General features: G+C 39.4%; 1 protein-coding gene across 8 annotated transcripts in view; it reads right to left on the minus strand.

Annotated features, from left to right (window-relative positions):
• Positions 1-22,041, minus strand: part of LOC122833716 (semaphorin-3F-like) — a 159,971-nt gene that overhangs the window by 122,678 nt on the left and 15,252 nt on the right. For 6 of the 8 annotated variants that reach the window (XR_006371043.1, XM_044121529.1, XM_044121528.1 and 3 more), the window contains exons 1-2: positions 21,384-21,602; positions 21,074-21,253 (exon numbers count right to left, since the gene is read on the minus strand). Coding sequence is in view for 7 of the 8 variants with exons in the window: in XM_044121529.1 (XP_043977464.1) it covers positions 21,074-21,119 (46 nt within the window). In the remaining variant the exon portion in view is untranslated. Of the gene's footprint in view, positions 1-21,073; positions 21,254-21,383; positions 21,604-22,041 lie in introns of those variants that run through there. The other 2 variants (XM_044121525.1, XM_044121524.1) reach the window with 2 other exon arrangements.

Genomic DNA, 22,041 nt, shown 5'->3' on the forward strand with positions numbered 1-22,041 from the left:
AGACGGTCTTCCAGGGCTAATAGTCCGACGTGGTGAGATAATGGGACTATTCAAATTTTTTGCTGTCCTCTTGCAAAGACCGCAGGATTGCTGGTTTCACTAAAAGCATTTAAGGATTCAGAAATTGTTTCGGCTTTCTTTAAGCAAGCCTATCCTGTGGTTTAGATTTACGGCCTGAGCACCATCTGAAATTCGTTCCAGAATTTTCTGTTTGATGGTCGGTTCGGGCTTCGGTGGCACATCTAATACCGCACAGAGAAAACCAAGCGATATACAGCTGATTATTATAGTACGATTAGATAGTTTAAGCTGTTTGATCAAGTTCATTGATTAAAATAGGTTGCAGTGCAAAGTGTTCTACATCATGAAAACATAAAAATAAACATCATGAGTTTGATTCCTCAACGACCTGTTGAGGAAATAAAGGAAGCAGGAGGAAGAAGTTAAGACTAATATGTGCATGTGGCTCCACCCTGCTTTGCTCAAGCAGCGGCAGAGATCAGTTCCTATCACACATCCCAGATGACTTGCACCTGATTCATCCTGCGGTTACCACAACCAACAAGCTGGAGCTGTGTGACATTAAACCAAAGCTAAAAACAAGAAAAGGAGCAATTCTTACTTATGTGGAGGTCTAAAAATCAAAGCTGTAAAATCTTGATTACAATATGTTGGGTTTATGTCGGGCACTGGCCTCTAGTTAAAATTAATTAGTCGGGTCTGCCTTAATGTTCCTCGAAAGGATGAATCGATTTTTATCGTTTTCTCACAGTCCTGTATTTTCGGACTGGCAACTTCAGTGAAACCCATGCATTACACTGCTAAGTAAATCATAAAATCTGCTATTTTTTACACATTTATCTACGAAACATCACATGTACCAGCCGGTGTGCAAGTCAACCAGTGAATTAAGTTTTAAATATGTTCCACTTATTAGAAATCTGAGGCCTTATAGCTACGGAGGCCGTCACTGGCTCCCGGTTCAATGGGACCCTTTACCACAGGCAGAGTCAGTCAGACATCAACCCACCAACCGGTGCTGTCATTTTCTTTGAGAGAGAGAGAGTACTGCCAAGGCCTCCACACATGGTTTTAGTGACTGGGTCAAGGATAAGAAGCAAGACCTACTCTTATCTGGCCCAAAGGGAGACCCTGGAGAGCCCTGATCCACCAGGCTTATCGCTCAAGAGCCCCATGCTCACTCAATAACTACCCAGTAGTACCCAGCCTGCTCTTTTGTCCTGCTCCCCCCTTGCCTGTGGAGGCGCTGCACGAAGAAACACTGAAAGAGATTACAAAAACCTCTGAACAAGACACTGAGCACAACTTTCTTCTTCATGAAACAGACAAAAATGGAGTGGTGTGAGATTTAATCGCTTATAGAATTTTGTTCTTGTTTTGATGAAATACTACAAGTCATTTCTCCCTCTAGCGCTAAACTCGAGTGTTTATTTTGGTTGCATTTACCCAGAATACGATGCACTACAGTTCACTTCCTGCTGTTGGTGCGGTCTCTGGTACGCTTGCATCCGCATATGCATGCAAGCTGTGTCAGACTTGACTTTGACCGAACCAAGACTTAGGTTTTAAGGCGGACCAGAGTTGGCTTTTCGGTCCATATTAGAGTTCGATTAGAGTGCAAAAGTAGTCTATAGCTTCTGTTGCGCAATGCGACAAACGGGAGAAATAACTGAGCTTTTGATTGAGAAATTATGCATATACTCTGATAGATATAGTGTACAGTGGAGTGTTCCTTCCACTTCTACCTGCTTTTGGCAGTGCCCTGAAAGAACTTCCTGACTTAATGATCGCTCCTTTCCCACACTGGCGTGAGCAGGGGCCCCTGGCACCAAGGACTTATAAAGTTAAAGGTTGGACGCCTCATCGGCCTGACAGTTAAAACCCCAAACTACAGCTACCAGCCCACTGCACACCCCCAGCATGAATAATTCCTGTGTAAGTGAGCTGAGCAGCCCCCCACAGCTGCAGTGAATGTGTGTTTTTATGAGCTCTGGCGTGGTACCAAGGTAATGAGCCCACCTCCATTAGCGCCGCTTGCTTACTGGATCAGGTAAGGGTGGGAATGCATGTCTTTATTGGTGAAGCTGCTTGGTTTCAAGTTACTTTGCAATTAAAGTAAAAAAAAAAAACCCAATTAAGAAGTGGATGATTTCAACAGAAGTGTTTGCATCCTGTAGCCTGAACCTATACAAAAATAAGCACATAATATTTTTAATAGATAAAGAAATATTTTCTACATTGTGGCAGAAAATTTGCATTAAATTTAAGATTTGAAAGCAAATCTGACAAAAGGTACAGCAAGGGCTTCCAGTGCCTTGAACTGGTCAGATGTATTAAACCACCTCCAACCCCCACCAAAAACATTGTCATTTTGTAGTTGTAAGTTGATAAAAGTTGAAAAGATTCAAGGAGTATGAGCGCTTTCGCTTGGAATCCAAAGATTATTTTAGCTTTTAGCATGTAGGGTACGTCCACAAAGCAGGTGAATGGAACCCAAGTCAGATTTTTGATCTTAGTTTCACCTGAGGATAGCAAGATACTTAATTTTGATTCCTTGCATGTCTAGAGTTATGAGGAACTGACGTTTTTTGCCCATACCCGACTTTTCATGGTAGTCTGAACGACCCAATTTTTTTTTAGACCCCCAAAAAGTCTGATGTAGGGTACATCAGCCCATTACTGGGCTAAATTCCTATTAAATTCCTTCATCTGCAAGCTCAAAATGATTGGGGTTGAAGATGAAGCTTCAGTGTGAAACTATGAATCAGAAGGGGGTCTACATAATGGTCGAAGGCTAACATTGAAGAGGAAATCCAGGCGACGTGTTGGCGTTTTGTGAGTGTGTTTTTTTTGTTTGTTTTGTTTTTTCCCAACCAGGGGGTCTTTTTGTGGGCTCTAGTGTCCCTTATATGACAGTAGGCTGACAGGAAAGGGGGATGGAGAGGGGAGAAGACATGCGGCAAATGTCGCGAGGTCCGGGAATCGAACCCACGACGGCCGCGTCGAGGACTGAAGGCCTCCATATGTGGGTCGCGCTATCCCCTACGCCACCACAACACGCCCCGAGTGTGTGTTTTAAGAGTTTTCCTGTTTGTAGTGGGCTGGTAAAACATTAGATTGAAGAACTCTGAACAGAGACCGCACAAATGAAAGCTTGAAGAACATGAATGATTTTAACAAAGAGGACAAAAATTCACGATAAAATCAAAACTCTAGCCGACAAAAAAGGTTGACCATCGGACACAGTCTGATTATCTGCTCCTTTAATCACCAAAGACTGATTAGACAATTGCCACCAGGAAAAGCCACGCCCTCCAGCAGAGATCCTCTATTCAGGGAAGAGTCCTCACACATACTCAAAAAACACACATCAGGAACCTGACAGCTTGAGTGTTGTGTTCCTGTCTTTTAAAGTACGATGTGTTTACTGTTGGTATTGCCATTTTGTTTGCAGACATGCATCGAGGCTTACCGGATACATGGCAGACTTTAAAGTGTGAAACATGAAGCAGTACACTGCAGAACCAAATGAACAGCCTGAAAAGTATAACCTATAAAAGTCATTGTTAGCAGACACCAATACGTCTTTTGCGGAAAAGGACAGAAAACTTGGTGGGTGATGAATTGCAGGACTTGAAAACTGAATGTGGGGGGTTCCTCCCTCCCTCGTTTCCATTAAAATCACAAGCAGAGTAAATGCCCCCCGAGTTTGTGGTGTTGCCTTACAGTGAACTCCATGAAACCGTCCCGGCCGCCCGTTAAACGTCTGTTGAGCAATAGCTCGGTCTGCGCAGATACGTTTTAAAGCTCCTTGATGACGGACTGACATGACAATGGGGAGCTTTTAAACGCTGATTTAAAGGAAGAGCTGAAGCTTTGTCAGCGCGTGGATAAGCAACAGTTGTAGGGTGAAAGTCCCACCTCTCCAGCTCTCGCCGTGTTAAACATGAGTCAGGATTTGTGGAGACGCTGTTCATCAATTTTATGGGGGTCAAGTGGCCACGGCTGTGCTGCGAGGGGGTGAAGGGCTAATGTCTCAATGTTCATTGACCTACAACTAGACCTATGGTTCTATTCATGTCACCTCTGCGCCACCTTTACTCCTTTGTCATTTTTAAAGCAATAAAGGAGCTTTAAAAATGAAACGCCCTGCAGGACGTTCATCATGCACAAGTTTCTTCAGCTGAACTCGTGGAGAACTGAATCACCTCAGCTGCTGTTCGCTTACTTTAAATTGGGCATTACAGCCTGGGTACAAAGTTCAGCAACCCATATTTGGAGGTTTATTATTCCTTTACATCTGAGCTGTATTTAGTTAAATGGACATGCCCTTATTACTGCACGGTATTGATTTGCATGCTGTTGACCTTTTTAAAAGTGCCACAGTGATGGATTTATTTTTTTTAGAGACAAATATGGTCACATGGCAGAGTACTTGAGTCGTGCAAAGAAAAAATAAAAATCTATGAAAATAAAGGCATAAAATTATGAGAATAAATCCATAAAATGAGAATAAACTCGAAAATAAAGCCATATGGACTGAGGCATATCAATGTCTTGGAAAGGTATGAACAGTAAAAGTCCACACCTAAATCCAATTTGGAGTCTGTAGTAAGACTGAAAAATTGACGCTCACAGACCATCTCCATCCTATCTGATTGAAATCAAGCCAACTTGTTAGTGTCTCCATGTGCAAAGCCGGTACGGACATAGCTACCCCAAAATATCTGCAGATGCAGTTGCATTTATATTCCAAGTCAATGCCACAATTTTCAGATTTTTATTTCAGACAATCGTTTCCTTTCTACTTCACAATTATGCTCTAGGTTTGGTTGATCTGCCACTTCAAATCCCAATTAAACACACTAAAGTTTGTGGTTGAAAAAGTTTGAGGGGCAAACCTAGATCACCAACATTATTACAATGCTGTAAATAGTCATTACTTGGAGATTTATTAAAAAAATAAGTACAGACCTCCACTGTCACAGTTCAGTTTGGTTTTCTGAAATCTGTTGCAGCCACCAGCTGACCAATTTCCCCACCGAAGTTTGTTTCAGCTAATCAGTCGCAGCAAACAAAATGTCCCAGCAGTAATTATCATTCAATAATGAGGCTTTGTTCTATTCCTAACTATAATCAGAGACCCATTGTCTAAAAAAACAAAGACAAGGATTTCAGCTTGACAAACTTGCAGTAAGCTCTGGGCTCAACTTGAGATGGGTAGTTCTAGGAATATGAGTTGGACACATGTCACAGCAGCAGTTTTCTAAGTGACCCGAACAAGTTTTGAGAAAGTGTTCTGGTCAAGTTCAGCTATGTTAACTTCAGCTGTAATAAAAATGTTATAAATTAGAAAATTTTACTTCCTAATTTAACACATTGAAATTGGGCCTCTGTCGCTTTAAAAACCCCTGCTCACAACATCACTCCTCTATTAACCCCTTAAGAACATTTTTGCCAACCTTGCACTGAAAAGTAGCTCATGTTATGAGCTCAGTTGATCTTCCACCAGGTGTTTGCTAATTGCTACTGGCTAGTCTGAGGGAGCTGACTGGGGAAATCGTGGGGGAGGGCTGCTCTGTGAGGCGGAAGCTCAGACGCTTGAAAATTGTAGCTCCAAGGAAGAGGTACATCCAAAGGAGGAGCTGGGTCCACCCAGGCGTTTTTGAATGTTGTTGAATGCATAACTTGTCGTACTAGGACTTTTAAATTAGAACTAAACCAACTTACATACATTTCCACTGATACGGATCATGAATATTTTCTAAGTCCTGCAATTTCAGCAGCTTTCTTGGCTCTGTGCCAGTCTGTGGTTTCTTTTATTTATTTGATCAACGCTTATTCCTTTACTACAAATAACCTGATTTATTGACTTATTTGTGTGTGTTCTGGGCATATGGTTTGAACTTCTTGTTAACAGGCCCATTAGAAACATATCTACAAAGAAAAAGGTTAACGTACATCCTTGCATCATTAATTAGAAGGATAAATTTAGTTGAAGGCTTTGTGCATGTCCATAGCAAGAGCGCCAGTAAATTTGTCCAAGTCAAATTAGGAAAGGAAATGCTCACGTTTTATAACCAGGAGTCTCGCTCCTTTCATTCAGGATTTCCAATGGGCCTCTTTGACAGACATACAAGTTATAATCAGGCTCTCTGGGGTCATTCTGAGTGACAGCGTAAAGCAACAGAGGTTAGCAGGGATTGGGTAGCCTTTCCTCTTATTTCCTTCCAGGCGACATGATCCTGCCCACTGCCTTGCATGCTTGTCTCAAGCCAGCAGACCCCCAGATGAGACCCAGAGTGAGGTCAAGTCACAGCACAGATCTTAGACACCTCCTTATGCATTCTGCACATACCAAGCCCAGGGAACCCACAACAGGACCAATGAACTTGAACTTCCCTGTCGCTTTATAGACGCAATGCTGGGCTAAGACTGTTTACTGTCACGTATAGCCAGCAGTCAGGTGCTGTTATCGTTAATATGCTTAATCTTCTTCTTGACAATGCGCGTGCCGGAGCGTAACATTTACGGCAGGAAGTGTTCTGAAGCAAGAATACTTAAAGAACTCACACGAACTAACCACTGCATAAATGATAGGAGTGAGGTTTTGCTCTCTGTGTCGTCCCATGAACAGTGGCAGTTCCAGGTCACCCTGCTAAAATGTTTTGCCCGTGGGAGCCAAGCTAGTGGACTGCACTGCTGCATTCTGGTAATGAGAGATTTGTTGTGATTTTCATCAATGTCAACAAAGGCCCATTGAACCCTCTGCCAAGCAACGACCTTCTTCTGGCGACGGTCTCTTGCGAAGTGGCTGAAGGAGAACAAGGTGAACGAATGAGGTAAGGATGAATCAAAGTTGTTCTCAAACAACGCAGGTCTTTGTTTAAAAGGGGAGGTCAGAATGCTGACAGGCACACAGGTGGGGGCTGCAACTGCTGATGGATGGAAGATCAGAGACGAAACGGTTCTGAAAGGAACCGATTCCAGGTGATGGTGCACAACATAAGCTGTGTGATTTCTACACCAGACTTCTCTGAATGTCATGCAAATCTAGCCATTGATAATCTAGAATAAGAGGTTTTACACACAGGTGCCTAACTTTCCTAACCCTAACTCTTATCGTAACCATTTGGCCAACCAAAACACATCTTTCTCAAATTAAGCCTTACCTATTTTTTTGTAATCCTAATCAACTGATTTTTTATTTAACCTTAACATTTCATTTATCCTAACCAATTGACCTTCAACATTTGAACCCTAATTAAAAAAAAGGTTTTCAATTCATTCCACCCCTAACCTATTACAAAAGTAAGGAAAACTAAAAATATTTTAAACAAATTCGTTTTTGAAAAAAAGAGAGTCAAAAAAGAGAGGGGGCGGAGCCTCACCTCGGTCAGAAGATAAATAGGGCTACGGTGCATCTTCCCGCTCATTTCTGATCCAGCCAGCAAAGCGGCAGCATCTCCCTCAGAGCTTGGCTTTTTTTTCTTTGAACTTTTATCTTTTGAAAAAAAATTTTTTTTGGACTTTTTTTCTTTAAACAAGTGCGCCCAGGCTGAAAAAGAACCGTGAGAGGTTCGAAACGTCGTGAAGGGCACTTACACTTTTATTTTTTTTTTTAATATTTGTTAAAAAAAATAACCAAAAAAAAAAAAAAAATATATATATATATATATATATATATATATAAAAAAGGCAGAAAAACATTTTGTTGAGAGAAAAAAAAAAAAAAGTTTTTTAGAAACATTTTTTTTACGTCTTGTTTCCAAATAAGGAAACCCTCCCTTAGTTCTTTATTATATACAAAAGCACAAAAAAAAAATAAAAACACATCACACTACACATTTTTGGACATATACACACACACAACAAACTAAAACAAACATGGATGACAACTGGACCACAGTAGGACGACGACGTCACCGTCCAGGGTTTCGCCGTCCTTTCAGGGACTGGGGCCGAGGAGGACCTCCAGACTAGAGAGCCAGTGCACCTCCCTCCTTCAGGAGGAGGAATCAGTTCCCCTAACCCTAACCCTTCGGACACATGTGCTTCAACAAAACCAAGTTAAACCTACAAAAGTAAGAGGGATTAATAACAGACAAACACAGAAAACACTGAAACAACATACACTGATACACTTTGTGCTACACTCACACAAAAAAGTGAATTGAGAGAATGGTCTGATTAGTGGAATTGTGTGTAAATTTGCGTTTTTGTTTTCTTTTTTCTTGGTGTTCCTAGGTTGAAAAACCTCTTTTTTTTTTTTTACTCTCTGTAGAAGTGATCTTGGATATCCCTGTTCACGTAATGCTTGAAAGAGTGTTTGTGTGGCCATGTCTCTATCTGTAGAAAACCAATAAATATATTCAAATAAAAAAAGTCATAATGCAATACAAAAAATTTTTTGAACAGCTACAAAGGGAGATACCACAGGCCCAAAACTGGAGAATTATTTCGGCCTATCTGAAAAATCAGAGCCTCAAAGACCTGTTAGTGCATGCAAACTTCAACCGGAACCGGACACCAACTCAACCACACCATTTACCATTCATTGGAGTACAAATAACAACACTGGACTATCTCACAGAGAATCACTGGGAAGCATGAGAACATCATTTATGTAATCTGGTGTAAAAGAAATGTAGATTACAATATGTCGGGGAAACAGGGAATACACTGCCTAAACGACTGAGTGCACACAGAGCAAACATTAAATACAATTTAAAAAAACGGAAACCACCATAGTGAAGCATTTTCTATTGCATCGAGTTGATTGAATTAGGGCCAGACCAGTGGCACACAACCCCAACTGGACCAAAAGAGAAAGATGGCTACAGGAACAAGTTTGGATCAGAAGATTGGATACAATCAAACCTGGGGACTTGAATGAGAGAGGCCCTTCCAGGGTAACAAATACTTAAACTGCATAGTTAGGAAATTTACTTTACACACTCAATCTTGTATCCTAAACCCCTAACCCAACAGCTGGTTTGTACAGACTTTAAAAACCCAAACAGGGCAATAAAATAGCTTTTCAATCAGCTGGTTCAGGCAGATGGTTATTTTGGCCATTTGTCATGAAAGGCAGCACATTTTAAACATCCATAACCTTTTTGGAATGTTTCAAGACTAGTTCAGTCGTGAATCAAAGGCTGCACCTTCGATACTCTTGCCTTACTGTCTTAAGCTTAAAACGCATTTACCATTATAAAAAAAGGTCAAACAGCAAAACTATCACTTACAACAGGTGCTGATGACACATTATGTGTTGTATGTAGAAACAAAATTCATGAAAGTTACAGTCCTGACTGAGTTCAGACTTGTTGGGCATTTCAGAGTATAGAAAGTGAGGGTGGGAAACTTAGAATGACTGTTGTGACCTTCAGTCTTTCAGATGGCGCTGAAACTGTGGAACTCTTGACGCCGAGTGGGAAGACGTTACCATAGGAAAGTTTTCACAGCTCTGTGGCATAACATTACATCCAGAACTGCCACTACAAACTTTAAGGTGGAGGGAAAAAAAAACACGTATGTTCAAACTGACTGTTCACGTCTCTGAGCTTGGCAATGATGGGACAGACCGTCACATTGTGGAAACATGTTTTGCATTAAGAAGATTCATGTTCAGATGAGCTTTGGAAAAATAGACACTGTGTTCTCTATGACAGGATTTTAGAACAACGTGTATCTGTTAAAGCAACTTGTCCAGAGACGAGAGCAAAACTACATTGAGAAAACATTACAAATAACAATGATGCAGAAAATAAAATGCTGGTCCGTCTTGCTTGTAGACATGACCTGTTCCCTTAACAAATGTTAGAGTATTGAAACAAAAAAATGTGAGGAGCCCCCACCCCCTACTGTTCCTACACAAAGCTAACGTTTAGTCTACACAAAGAGCGAGAAAAATGCTTGGTTTCACAAATCTATAAGATTAAATATCTATATTTTTAGGAGGCATAAAACAACCAGAGATCACAAATCTCAAGGATTTTTAAAAAGCAAAGCTCTGATGCCCATAACCACTGGAAACAAACATTCTTCAACTGACTGTAGGTTAGATACGTCTTTTTAAATTACCAGGATATGAGGGTTTTTTTGTGACTTCCTGTCCAGACAGTCTGAGGGCTATAGGAAACTGGACCACAGGGTTTTCTCTCCACACCCCTGCTGCTACCATTTGCTGGACCTGCTTCATGGGAAGGTGTTTCATCCTGAATGAGGGTAAATACTCAACCTATGAAGTTCTGACTAGAAGGAAGGAGAGGGCAAGGGAAGAAGAATTGTCAAAAGTGTCATAAATGACTAAACTAGTACCCAAAATTGGTATTAAGTTCTACCAAAATTTCTTAAAATGATAGCCGCACAAACAAAACTTTTTGCTGCACAAACGTTTGATGCTAATTTTGTTTAATTTGAAGAAGTTGGGGGGGAACTTCACTCAAGTTCTTTTCAGACGGAATACGAGAAAAAATACTTATTTTCATGACTTTCAGATTTTTTCCTTGTAAAGAAATGGAAACCCATCTTTTGATTTTTCTTTTCCCCCTTTACAGTTCTGTACTACCTTATATTGGTCTACCACATGAAACCCATTGTGCAAGAGAATGCCAGCAGTCTTTATGAAAACCCAAACTTTCTCTGCCACAATGAGTGAAAAGAGTGAGGATTGTGAGAGATGCAAAAAAAAGAGAAAATCCCAGGGGTTGCAGTTGCAAAACAGCAACAATAAGTAGCATCTTGGAATTTACCAAGTTGTATTATAAAGACATCCTTGGACACATTTATTTTGGTTGCAATTACCCAGAATGCCCTGTGTTACAGTAATCTCCTGCTTCTGGAGCAGTCTGTGGTCCACTTGGTGTTCACATATGCATTTGAACCGCACTAGAGTTCACTTCAACCAGACAGACAACTAGGCTTTAAGGCGGACAAGAGTTTCCTTCTTATTTGGTCCGCATCAGAGTTCAATTACACATTCACATCTCCCCTAACTAGCCGGACTTTCAAGGCAAACAAACTCCAGTTCGGACTAAACAATGCTGGTGTGAATGCTTCTTATGCCTTCTATCCTGCTTGGACCTTATTGAGGTAGTACAGTCAAAAACCCCAGGTGGTCCAATATACTGCAGATTGACATGTAGCAAGCATGCACAATACCTCAACCCTGTCATTGTTGCACTACCTGCCTGTGTGTTTCAGAGACTTGCTTAAAATCCTCAACTCTCAATTGTCCCACCTGACGGATAATTTGGGTAGCTGTATTTCATTCTATTATGAGATTTTACACCTTGAACAACTATTTGGTCAACTTCTGTTTTATACTACAATCTGAGTTGACTACTTATCAAAAGAGCTCCAGCTGTGATCAAACCATTACAATTCATCCCATCAACACCTACTCTTTCAGTCGTGCTTTTCACCACCACATTTCTTAAAAACCCAAACCTTCCACAAGTCAAAGCTTCGGTGGGAAAAACAGCCCCCTTCACTAGTCTGCTTCATATGAGCAAACCCAGCGAGATCCTCATGCGATATTGATGGAGGACTCCGCCCAGATGGGTTTTGGATTTTCCCAGCCTTCCTTTGAAGAATATCCCACCGTCTAGTTCTGTTCATAAAGTTTTCAGGAATAGAGATGTGAACTTGTTCCCTGGGGACGTCTGTCAAGATCAGAGGTGTATGCTCGCCTCTCTCTCATACTGGGATGCACCGATACACATGTTGAGGACGGTTCAGAGTTACATTTGGATTACCAACAACTGAACCAAACCAAACAGAGCTGAACACTTGTTTTAATCAGAAGTATTTTTTTATTATTTAAAACTTCCTTTTATTCAATTCATTCTGTCTGGATAGGTTTAAACGTCACTAAATACTGCTACCCTCTGTTCACAAACTCATAGTGTCAATGTGTTTGTGGCACGCCACAGGTAATATATTAAATGGAGCTCATATTTTTTCAATTGAGTGGTTTTGGAACCGGATTCAGGACAGGTCTCTTCTGAGACCACTAACCATTTGGAAAAACATAACTAAGACCACATGATCAGAGGCAGTGCCAACATATAGACTTCTAAAGCCAAACCTCATGCATAAGCACACACTTTAGCTTTGGTTCTTCCTTGCAATGATGCATAGTCTTTTGGCAGAACGTTCATAAATGAGAACATGGCAAGATGTAGTACTTTTTGAGTTTGTGTAAGGGTGGATGGTGACTTCATTGACAAAAAACAAAAAAATAGTAATCACTGCAGCAGAGAAATATAAAGAAAATTTAAGACTACAAAAGATGTTTTTTGTAGTTACATACAAGACTTATTTTTAAACCAGTTTCCTAATTTTACAATGCTGTCTGGAGACACTTGTTTTCCTTTAGGTTTTATGTTTCAGTGTGTGTATGTGTGTGCTTTTATTCAGTGTCCATTCACAATACATGTCCAGGTTTTTGGAGTTGCAAAACACAAAATATAAACCAGCTGTTCCTCTCTGGCTTGTTTTAAAGAAAGAGTTTGGCAAGTAGTCCAGATGCCTTCTGTTTAAGTATTTACAATTACACTGACTTGGGTGAATGAATGTCTATACAAAAACAAAGCACTTAGAAGTTCAAGGTTATTTTATACTTTCGCCTGATATTAAGGTTACTCGTTTTAATGTTCGTCCTTGAATTCAGCCAAAACTGAGCCAAACCGTTTTTTGTGAATCTTTGATTACCTTCCAATGTTAGCCAATTATGATTTATCTATAATTAATCAGAAAAGGGGTAGCAGTATTTAGTGATATTGGCTAAAGCTTGTGTTAATGCAGGTGATGATGTTCGAAGCTTTGCAAATCAGTTGACCCAGTGATTTAGGAACTGGGTTGCTGGTTAGCAAAATGCGGTAGTTTTAGGAATTGAGTAATCAACTCTTCAAATTAATCAAATAAAAAAAATGTATACAATAAAATATTGTATAAAATAACATCAATATTATAGGATATAAACATTGTATTTGTGCATCACTAGCAGGTTAATTTCCTGTAGTCAAAAAAATTTACCAGCTTCAATAATAGCTCACTTTGTAAGTTAACCTGGACAAAAATTACATACAAATATGTTATCTATAATAATAAAGCAGCAGGCTCACAAAGGCATACTGTGGTTTTTGTTTATTTATTCATCTTCAGTCAATGTAAATTAACTCTCACTTTGCCCAGCAATTTATAGTTTTTTGTGCATGTGAGCAACGGGATTTGGCATCTTGACTGACACAATTTAATCCGCCAGCCATTTGTTGCAACCAGGATGCTAATGAATACATTTTCTGGTTTGTTCGCAAAGGTACACTTATAACAAGCATCAGCTACAACAGCCCACTGTGATCCATCTATATCTGCATGAGTCTCTGCTCCACCTGTACAAATACACCTGCCGCGCACTTTGCCACCATTCACTCTGAACCAGCCACCAGGCAGCAGTCATTTGAAGGATGCCCTTCGGTCGCCTAAACAAAATGATAAAATCCCCCCGGATGTCTCGGACTGAGCTTGAAAATTTTACTTTATGCTGCTAGAACTGAGCATTCGTCAACAACTCATAAGGCACCAACGCAAAGTCAGAGTGCACCAACGTAAAGGCAGATAATTTGCCTTGAGAAATTTTAATAATTGAGGTACTTGAATCATTTAAGGAATCGTTACAGCCCCAGATACTTCCCCTGTCTTATTTAAGTATTTTATTGTGTGAGTGTTTGCAATTTGATTCTTTTTTTGGAAAGAAACCAAACAGGGCATTTTCCTATGTCTAAAAGTTTGATCTAATCGTTCTGAAGATTTGCATGTAGTATTAAATCATGAATGTCAAAATAACCCCAAAAACAGTAGATCTTGTGTTAAATTTTTCCTTCTAATTTGAAATTTAGTTGCAGTAAATGCATTTAAGTAAAAGTTGTCTGCAAAGAAAGTGGCATAATTAGACAAACCTGACAAAAGGAATAAGGACTGGTCATTTCTACTGACATTTCAGCTCCAGTTTGACACGCTACAGTTAAAAAATATTTCATACTTAGTCTAGCAAAGGGTCAATAGTGAACAATATCTTAATTTCCCTGACAGCATTTTTTTTTTTTTAAAGTTGATTTTTGAAAGTTAACTTGAATAAATCTGATTACTTTCAAACTAATGGGGAAAAAAATGCAATGTGACGTTAGTGTAACTTGTAATGCAACATTATAGAAATGGAGCAGATCAGAAAGTACAGACCCTTAATGTAAACTGTAGTGGAGGTAAAGTTTAAAGTACTCACTTAAATCTACTCGAGTACAGAAGCATAAACTTGTACTTGACTACAGTGACAAAGTGCCAGTTCTTTGTTACATCCCACCACTGCTGCCAGTAGATGTTCAAACTGTCGCGGGTTCGACTCCCGGACCCAGTGACATTTGCCGCATGTCTTCTTCCCTCCCTCCCTCTCCTGTCAGCCTACTTTTATATAAGGGACACTAGAGCCCACAAAAAGACCCCCTGGAGGGGGGAGAAAAAGAAAAAAGAAAAAAAGAACCCAACTCATCTGAAGCTTCACAGCTAAACAACGCCCAGTCAATAAATCTCACCTAACCCAAAAGGAGAATCAGACAGCATGAATAAAAAAAGTGAGCTCGCTGCTGTTGCGCCATCAGTTGGGCTATGCTTGTGTACATCGCTCCCAAAAAAAACCACACAGAGCATGTGACGAACGCAGTTTCTCTTAACCGCTGCGGTTATGGTTATGGTTTTGCTTCACAAGTGTCTGGCGGCATCCATCGCAACAGCCACATCTGGAAACCACATGTGTTCAGGACGTGGACGTACCAGAACACCAAAACAGCTTCCAGCAACATTCCCCGCAAAGCTGGATTAACCTGGTTGCCCGTCAATCATCCATAATCACCAACAACGCCCATTAGCGGGCACTCCTATATACCATGCTTCTCTCATCAGGATGAAGTCACTCTGGCTGAACAGTGAGGTGGATCATTATGTTCAGACTGGGGTACGTTCAGTTACCTCTGCCATGACTTGATTGGGGAACGCTTTGATAAATCAGTCTCTAATTGCGGCCATTTTCTGAAGAGCCAACACATTTCCACAAATCCAAACATGCCGAGAGTCAAAAGAAAAAAGAAGGCATTAAACACGAGTGTTCTGAACGTGCCTCATTCTCAGAGGGATTTGGTGGGGGGGGGTACGTTTTTCATCTATGCTTTAGGAGTCTGTTGTAATCTCTTTTTCTCTCCAGGATTTGTTTCCATTCTCAGCTCCACCATACCTGATTGACGCTGCCACTTGTTGAACCATTAATTAAGAGAATACGCTATACTTGCAGATTAATATATGTATAGTTTTAAAAAGTTATTTTTCCTTCCATCTTCTTAATATGCTCTACTTTGTATTATGACACAAAATTCAACAGAGGCACCTTTAACATGACAAAATGTGCATATGAATACTTTTATTTTGTATTTTTAACTAAAATAGTCTCTTGGTAAAAATAAATAAATTTAAAAAGTAAATCTTCCACATAGATATTTCTGCATTTGAACTGCTGATAAAAAAAAAAAAAAGATTTGAATAACAAAAATCTTAAAGGGGCAGTTAAATGTAAAAACTTGAGTTTTCTATGATGTCATTTTATTCTCTCGTCAAAAACGTACCTGGAGTGTTACTTTTATTCGTTCACATGAAATGTTTGAGAAACATTTTGTATGGTTGAGAAATCCTTTAATCTTCCCATGGCAACCATTCAACTGTGCAAAACACTCAAGTGGATCTAGCTCCGCCTTTGACGACAAAGCTCCACCTCCAAGCTGCAGTTTCCCAGCTTGACAGCTTGGACACGCAGCTCCTTCAGAATAGCCAGCAAAAGTTAGCAAACCGCTGGTGGAACTGCACATCTGCTGAGTTTATTATATGAGCTGCTTCTCAGTGCAACACTGGTAAAAATGTTGTTAAAGGGTTAATAGAGGAGCAACAATGTGATGACTTCCTGAAGGCGGAGATTTAGAAAGACCAGGCGTTTTTTAAAGAGAGAAACCCAACTTCAAGAGGTTCAATTACAAAGTCAAATTTTTTTAAAATTTGTATTTGATACATTCAGCATTTTTAGGAAAACCGAAGGCAACATTTACTTGATTGTGCTACAAAATGGCACTACATGCCTGGGAAATACACAATACTGCAACTTTAAGTTTGCTGACATAAAGGACTAGGAGGACAACTTGTCCGGCATGTTTTCTGACCGTCATCACGTCGCCTGTGTTTCCTCCATTTCTAAAATTGTACAACAACAAATAAAAGGATGTTTGGAAAGCTTTTGGTCACGCTGCAGTGCCACGCTGATGACTTCCACATGACTGTGGTGTCATTTTTTGCTCCCAAGTCGAACGGAGGGATGACATAGAGCCAGCCCCCTCCAAAGGGCAGACTAATATGTTGCAGTGATTATTAACGACACTTGTAAATTCATCTAACCTTTGGCGCAACAATATCCGATGATGTATAAGCAGTGTTGGCTCCTCTGCTTATGAAAACCAATTATGAGTCCTGGCGTGGATAATGTGCTCTAAGCAAAAAAAAAAAGAAAAAAAAAAAAAAAAAGATTTGGTGTAGTTGATTCAGATCGAGGCCATTCTGTATTCACACCAGAGTTGGTTTGGAAGTGGATTGAAACCACCACAAAGAGTGAGTCTGTGAATCTGTTCACCCCCCTCACCTGTGGTGGCGCACCAGAGCCAAAATCCACTGAAGGAAGCAACACGAAAACCTCTAAAGATGAGACTTGGCGCAACTTTCTTCTTCACAAAATGTAAACAGAAGTGGCGTAGAATTTTAAGACTTCTCTTTGGCAAAAGACTACAAGCCATTGGTCCCGCTAACGTTACATTCTTGCTTTGGGATTATTTAATCATAATGACCTGCGCTATAGTTCACTTCCTGCTTTTGGAGCCTTCTGGTTCACTTGGCATTCACATATGCATTCAAATCACCAGCATTTACTTCAGCAGAACAGATTTTTAGGCGGACCGGAGTTTGTATCGGAGTTTGATTCCACATTCACACCTCGACAAACGACTTTCCAGGCAAACAGACTAGAGTTTGATTAAAGCAGACTAAACAGGCCTAGTGTGAATGCAGCCTAAGAGTTAACAAGTCCAGTGTGCAGCCCCTGAATCAAATGTGAACATAAGGAGTAATACACAGAAAAAAAACAGAGTGACAGAGAAACAGGACTGTAGATGTCAGAGAACGAGTTAGCTGCATTGCAGTGTTGTTTTTATTTAAAATGGTCGTCTGCAGAAAATATCGGACTCCTAATGAGTCGCTTCTTATTAGCCAACCAGCAGGAGTGTGGAAGAGGCGATGGAGGACTTCATTTTCTCCTTTTGATATTTTGTGTGTTCAGAAACTATAATTCCTTTTCTCACCAAGATCCAATAAGCAGATTAAGTGGAAAAAACCCACAGCAAACCCAGGGGTTAAATCCAGCATTCAGAATCCCTGCTGTTCCATTATACCACTAATGTTATGTGTTTGTGAACTTCAAACTAAGCCTCAAAGGGAACTGAACAACGATGCTTGTTATCAAAGTTTAGGTGTGGCTGAAACAGCTTGTCATTTTGAAAAGGTTAGACTTCTTTGGAACCCCCCCGTCATGTTTTAGTCCCGTTTGACAAGCCTAATTAACTCCTCAGAGTGAACACAATTAGAACTTTGGGCATGTGTGCCAAAGAAGTGCAGAAAAAAAGAAAAAGGAAAAAGAACAAACTTTCTCCCAGCCTGCGTGCATGCAGGTGTCTTTTGGCATATGCAAGACAGTGCATGCTTACATTTCTGAGAGATGTCTCTAAAATGACCCAGAGGTGTTCATGTCTGGCACGAGCCTAGAAGAAACAGTCCCTCTTCGTTGCCAGGTTCAGGCTCTAAAAGGAAAATTGCCATGAGGAAAAGTTCTCATGAAACAGACTTTGTTACATGTAGACCAACCAAAAACATTAAATCGTTTTCTTGCTTGAAAAAGCTGCAAATAGAGTGACTAATTTCAAACCACACAATAAAAGTATTTAGAGCTGTGCAACATAGAAACCAAGGCTGGCTAATAAATCAATAGTCATATATAATGTGATAGACACGTGATCAATATCAATAGAAAATTCAGTTTATAGGATGGCCAATAATTTCACTGAAGTCAAATTGAAACTGCAGAAAATCAAAAATTGGGAAGAAAAAAAAAAAAAAAATCTGAAATTTTCTGGAAAATAACATGGAAATTTCAGTCGTAAAAAGTTGAAAATGTTGGAGTTTTGAAACTCAGAAATGTCTTTTTTTTGGAGAATTTCTAAGAATCCCAAAATTTCTGATAATTTTACACTTCATGTAATATGCTTTGTCTCCTGGACTCTAATTGGACTGTACCACAAATATCTGGACACAGTCATGGCAGGATCTCACGTCACATGTACTAAATCCAAACCCTCTACCAAAATAAAACCAATGTACTGCCAAGTAGCAAAAAAGATAAAATAAAATATAATTTAAAGAAGTGTTCATTTTTCTTCTGCTCATGATCTGACCAATTATTATGTTCATCAGCCTTATGTTTGGTGCCACCCTCTGGTAGAGTGTGTTATGTTGCCATCACCACACAGGCAACACCATCACAGATTGAATTTCATTTATTTTGTAGACTGTGCGAATCTTAAAATTTTTTATGCCCTTGTGTGTAGATAGAGGTCAGCCCTTCAGACATGATGTAATTGAAAACGTCTCTTAAATATCCAACAGGAATATGCATCTACAGTAGTTTAAGGAACAGAACTCGTCTGACAAGAGATGGAACAAGAAAGTTCTGCTCGAGTAGACAAACAAAAACATCACAGCGTTTCCTACCTCATATCATCCTAAAAGATGAAAAACAAAATTCCTCCTTTTAGTAATCCAGATTTAAGGGAAAACTCAACAAAGCAGAGTGCTGCAATCAGTTCTTACTGCGATGGGATCACTAAAAGAAAAAGGACAAACCCTGATATCCATCTGTTTTGTCTTATTGTGATGAGTAACATTTTGAGTAGCTGGATAAGTAGATCTGAAAGATGCTGGATCCAATTTAGATTGGATTACAATGGCGCAACAAAAGGCAGTGAGACACTGGCGAGCTACTCATTGTCTCGACCTGATAAATATAAACAGCTAAACCAAATGGGGTTCAAATAGGCTCAGATATTGCTCGAAGACTCTTCTATGTCGGCCGTACAGCGTCATGTCTGGTTTTCACGAAGTCTGTGACAATCATGTCTACGTTCTCCCGAACGCAGGATGCATCGCGAGTCCCCACACAGGTAAAGTCAAACAACAAGGCGCCTCTGGCTTGTAATTCAACTCCCAAGTGCCGATAAAGCCCCTGGTGCCAAATGATGAATGTACAGTAAGCACTCGATTAACGGTAAGAATGTCGAGTCAGAGCCCCAGGGTCGCCTCTCCCACTTTTGTTCAGCGGCTACTGTGGCTGAAGTACGTGGGACCTCTAACGGTTATTGGCTCATATTTCTTGAAGTGCTGCACTGAAAGATTTCATCAGCTGCATGACTTTAAGATATACGAGGCTCACAGCTCGAAGATAAGAGGTTCTGTTTCAGCCGGGTTAAAATGCAGGTAATTCATTCAGGTATTTGCTAATGGACTCTGTCCCTTCGCTGAGCCTCCCCCCCCTTCCATTTCATCCTCATGAGTGGGTTTTCTGGTATTTTAAAGCTTACACGAATATCCACATGCATACATCACTCTGAAGCAAGGAAAAATTTATATCTTCTTTAGCACACTCTTGCTAGCTTGGTGAACTTGTAAATGTTTTAAGGTATTTTAAGCTAAAATTAAATTCGACTAAAAGGATGATTTTTATACTGTGTGAAATTTAAGTGTGATTTTTTTTAGTTATGTTTTGAGCTACAACAGAGCTAATTTGGCTAACCAAGCTAACAGTTATGCTACTCAAGGTATTTTATTCTCAGTTTTGAAAGAAATCTGCTTCAAAACAGCCACACGTGACATTACTTACATCTTATCCATGTCGACATTATCATATAATGTCAACATTTAGAAACGCAACGTTTAGAAGAAGAACCCAAAAGCTAGGCAAAAACAAGATCCTCTCAGAACAATTGTAGCTAATGGTTTCTTTAATGTTATTTTACAAGTTCTTACCTTCTTGAGTTTCTAATGGAGCTCAGTTTTTAAACCACAAAATCCAATGAAGATTGTGTGTAACTGGGTCTACACTACATCATTTCTACTGCAGCCAACATTCCCAGTGTACAGAAATTATTAGCTATTAGGGTTTAGAAAAATTTACTGTTAAAATTCAAAATTTGTCCAGTTGTAAAATTTAAAACTGGACAAATTTTAACTTTTAAAAATCTCACTAAGTACATGTGGAGAAGTACGTATGTAGCAGAAAAACCTCCAATTTGCAAAATCTCATGTCTTTACCTGAAAGACATGAAATTAATAAAATTAATTAAAATTAATTTTAATTAATTTATACATCTCTAGAGCTTCATAAAGGCTGTAATAAAAAAAAAAAAAAAACAGGATACTTTTTACTTCTGACAGTTTGTCATCAAAAATTGGAAGATATCACTTCATGAGAGTGTACAATGCAAAACCACCATCTGTAAAAAATAAATTAATGTACCTTTTAATGTCTTTTAGCCTTTGGTGCACCAAAACTAATGAGGAATTAAATTACCAATTAATTGGGACGTTAAATTTCATTCTTATTAATAAAATTACTGTAATTAAAAGATAATTAGATTAGTTTTCTGATAACATTGGAAAGAAAAAAAAGTCAACTTTTCTTACAGTTCAATAATTTTTTATTTTTTTTTTTAAATCTCACATCTTTTATTGTTCTTGTATAATCTGAGCAAGTTAAGCAGATTTAAAAAAAACTTTAATATGGTTTCTATGATTTACAATAAAGGTGTTTTTACCACTTTCAATGAAAATATTGACTCGATAGGAGTCTTTTACTCACCGCTCTGCTTGCAGATGCATTCGGGTCCCTGCTGTCTGACGGGCATCTGGGCCCCGGATCACAACCTCTGTCCAATTTATGCTCCACTTTGGCTGCAAGGTCATGCGCCTGCTCCTGTCGTTTATGTGGGAGTTGAAAAGGAGGACCTCTCCGCTCTGAGGGCATGGTGCCAAGCCCATCCTGTTGGAAAAAATAAATAAATGAACAAAAAAATAATCATTTAAAATACCTGGAATGTGTGAGTTTTACTTTGAGGTCCATAATAATTTTATTGACCTCAGAAGAAAAAAAAACAAAAAACAAAACAAACCTGAGCAATGCTACACATCAACTGCAAAGATGGGACATTTTAAATCCTTCAAGCATAAATTATCGTCCCTACTGTGACTGCTGGATTAAGGAGGAACCAATCACAGAGAAACAGTGAAGTCAAGACTTTAATGAGAATTGATGAAAACTTACAAACATTGAGTTGGGACCGAATAAAAAGCAGAGCAACAGAGGAGGAGAGCAGGAAGGTTTATATACAGAGAAGGGAACGGAAATGACAAAAGAACCAGGAGTACTAATTACAGGTAAGTGGATGCAGCCAGGGAACGGAGCAGGTGGGGACAAACGAGGAAATGATCGACAGCTGAGATGAGATGAAAAAAAACCAGACAGAAACAAAGAGAGTGTCAGGGGAAAGAAGAACTGGACAGTAGCAGAAATACAGACTAATTTAATGGAATAAAAGCAAAACGCAAACTGAGAATAACTGAAAAAAGAAAACAGGTGATCCAACTTTAAAAAAAAACTAAATTTTTTTACAATCAAATTGAGTTTATTAAGTTGTCATGTTAAACGTAAATAAGTTAATTTGGCTACGTATAACAATTTTTTTTTAAGTTGGAGCTTCATTCTAATTTTTTTCGGTTTAAGGAATAAACTAAAAAAGCAAAATGTAAGAAAACATACAATAAGGACAT

This window comes from Gambusia affinis, linkage group LG07, assembly GCF_019740435.1.
Source record: "Gambusia affinis linkage group LG07, SWU_Gaff_1.0, whole genome shotgun sequence".
Classification (NCBI taxonomy): Eukaryota; Metazoa; Chordata; class Actinopteri; order Cyprinodontiformes; family Poeciliidae; genus Gambusia; species Gambusia affinis.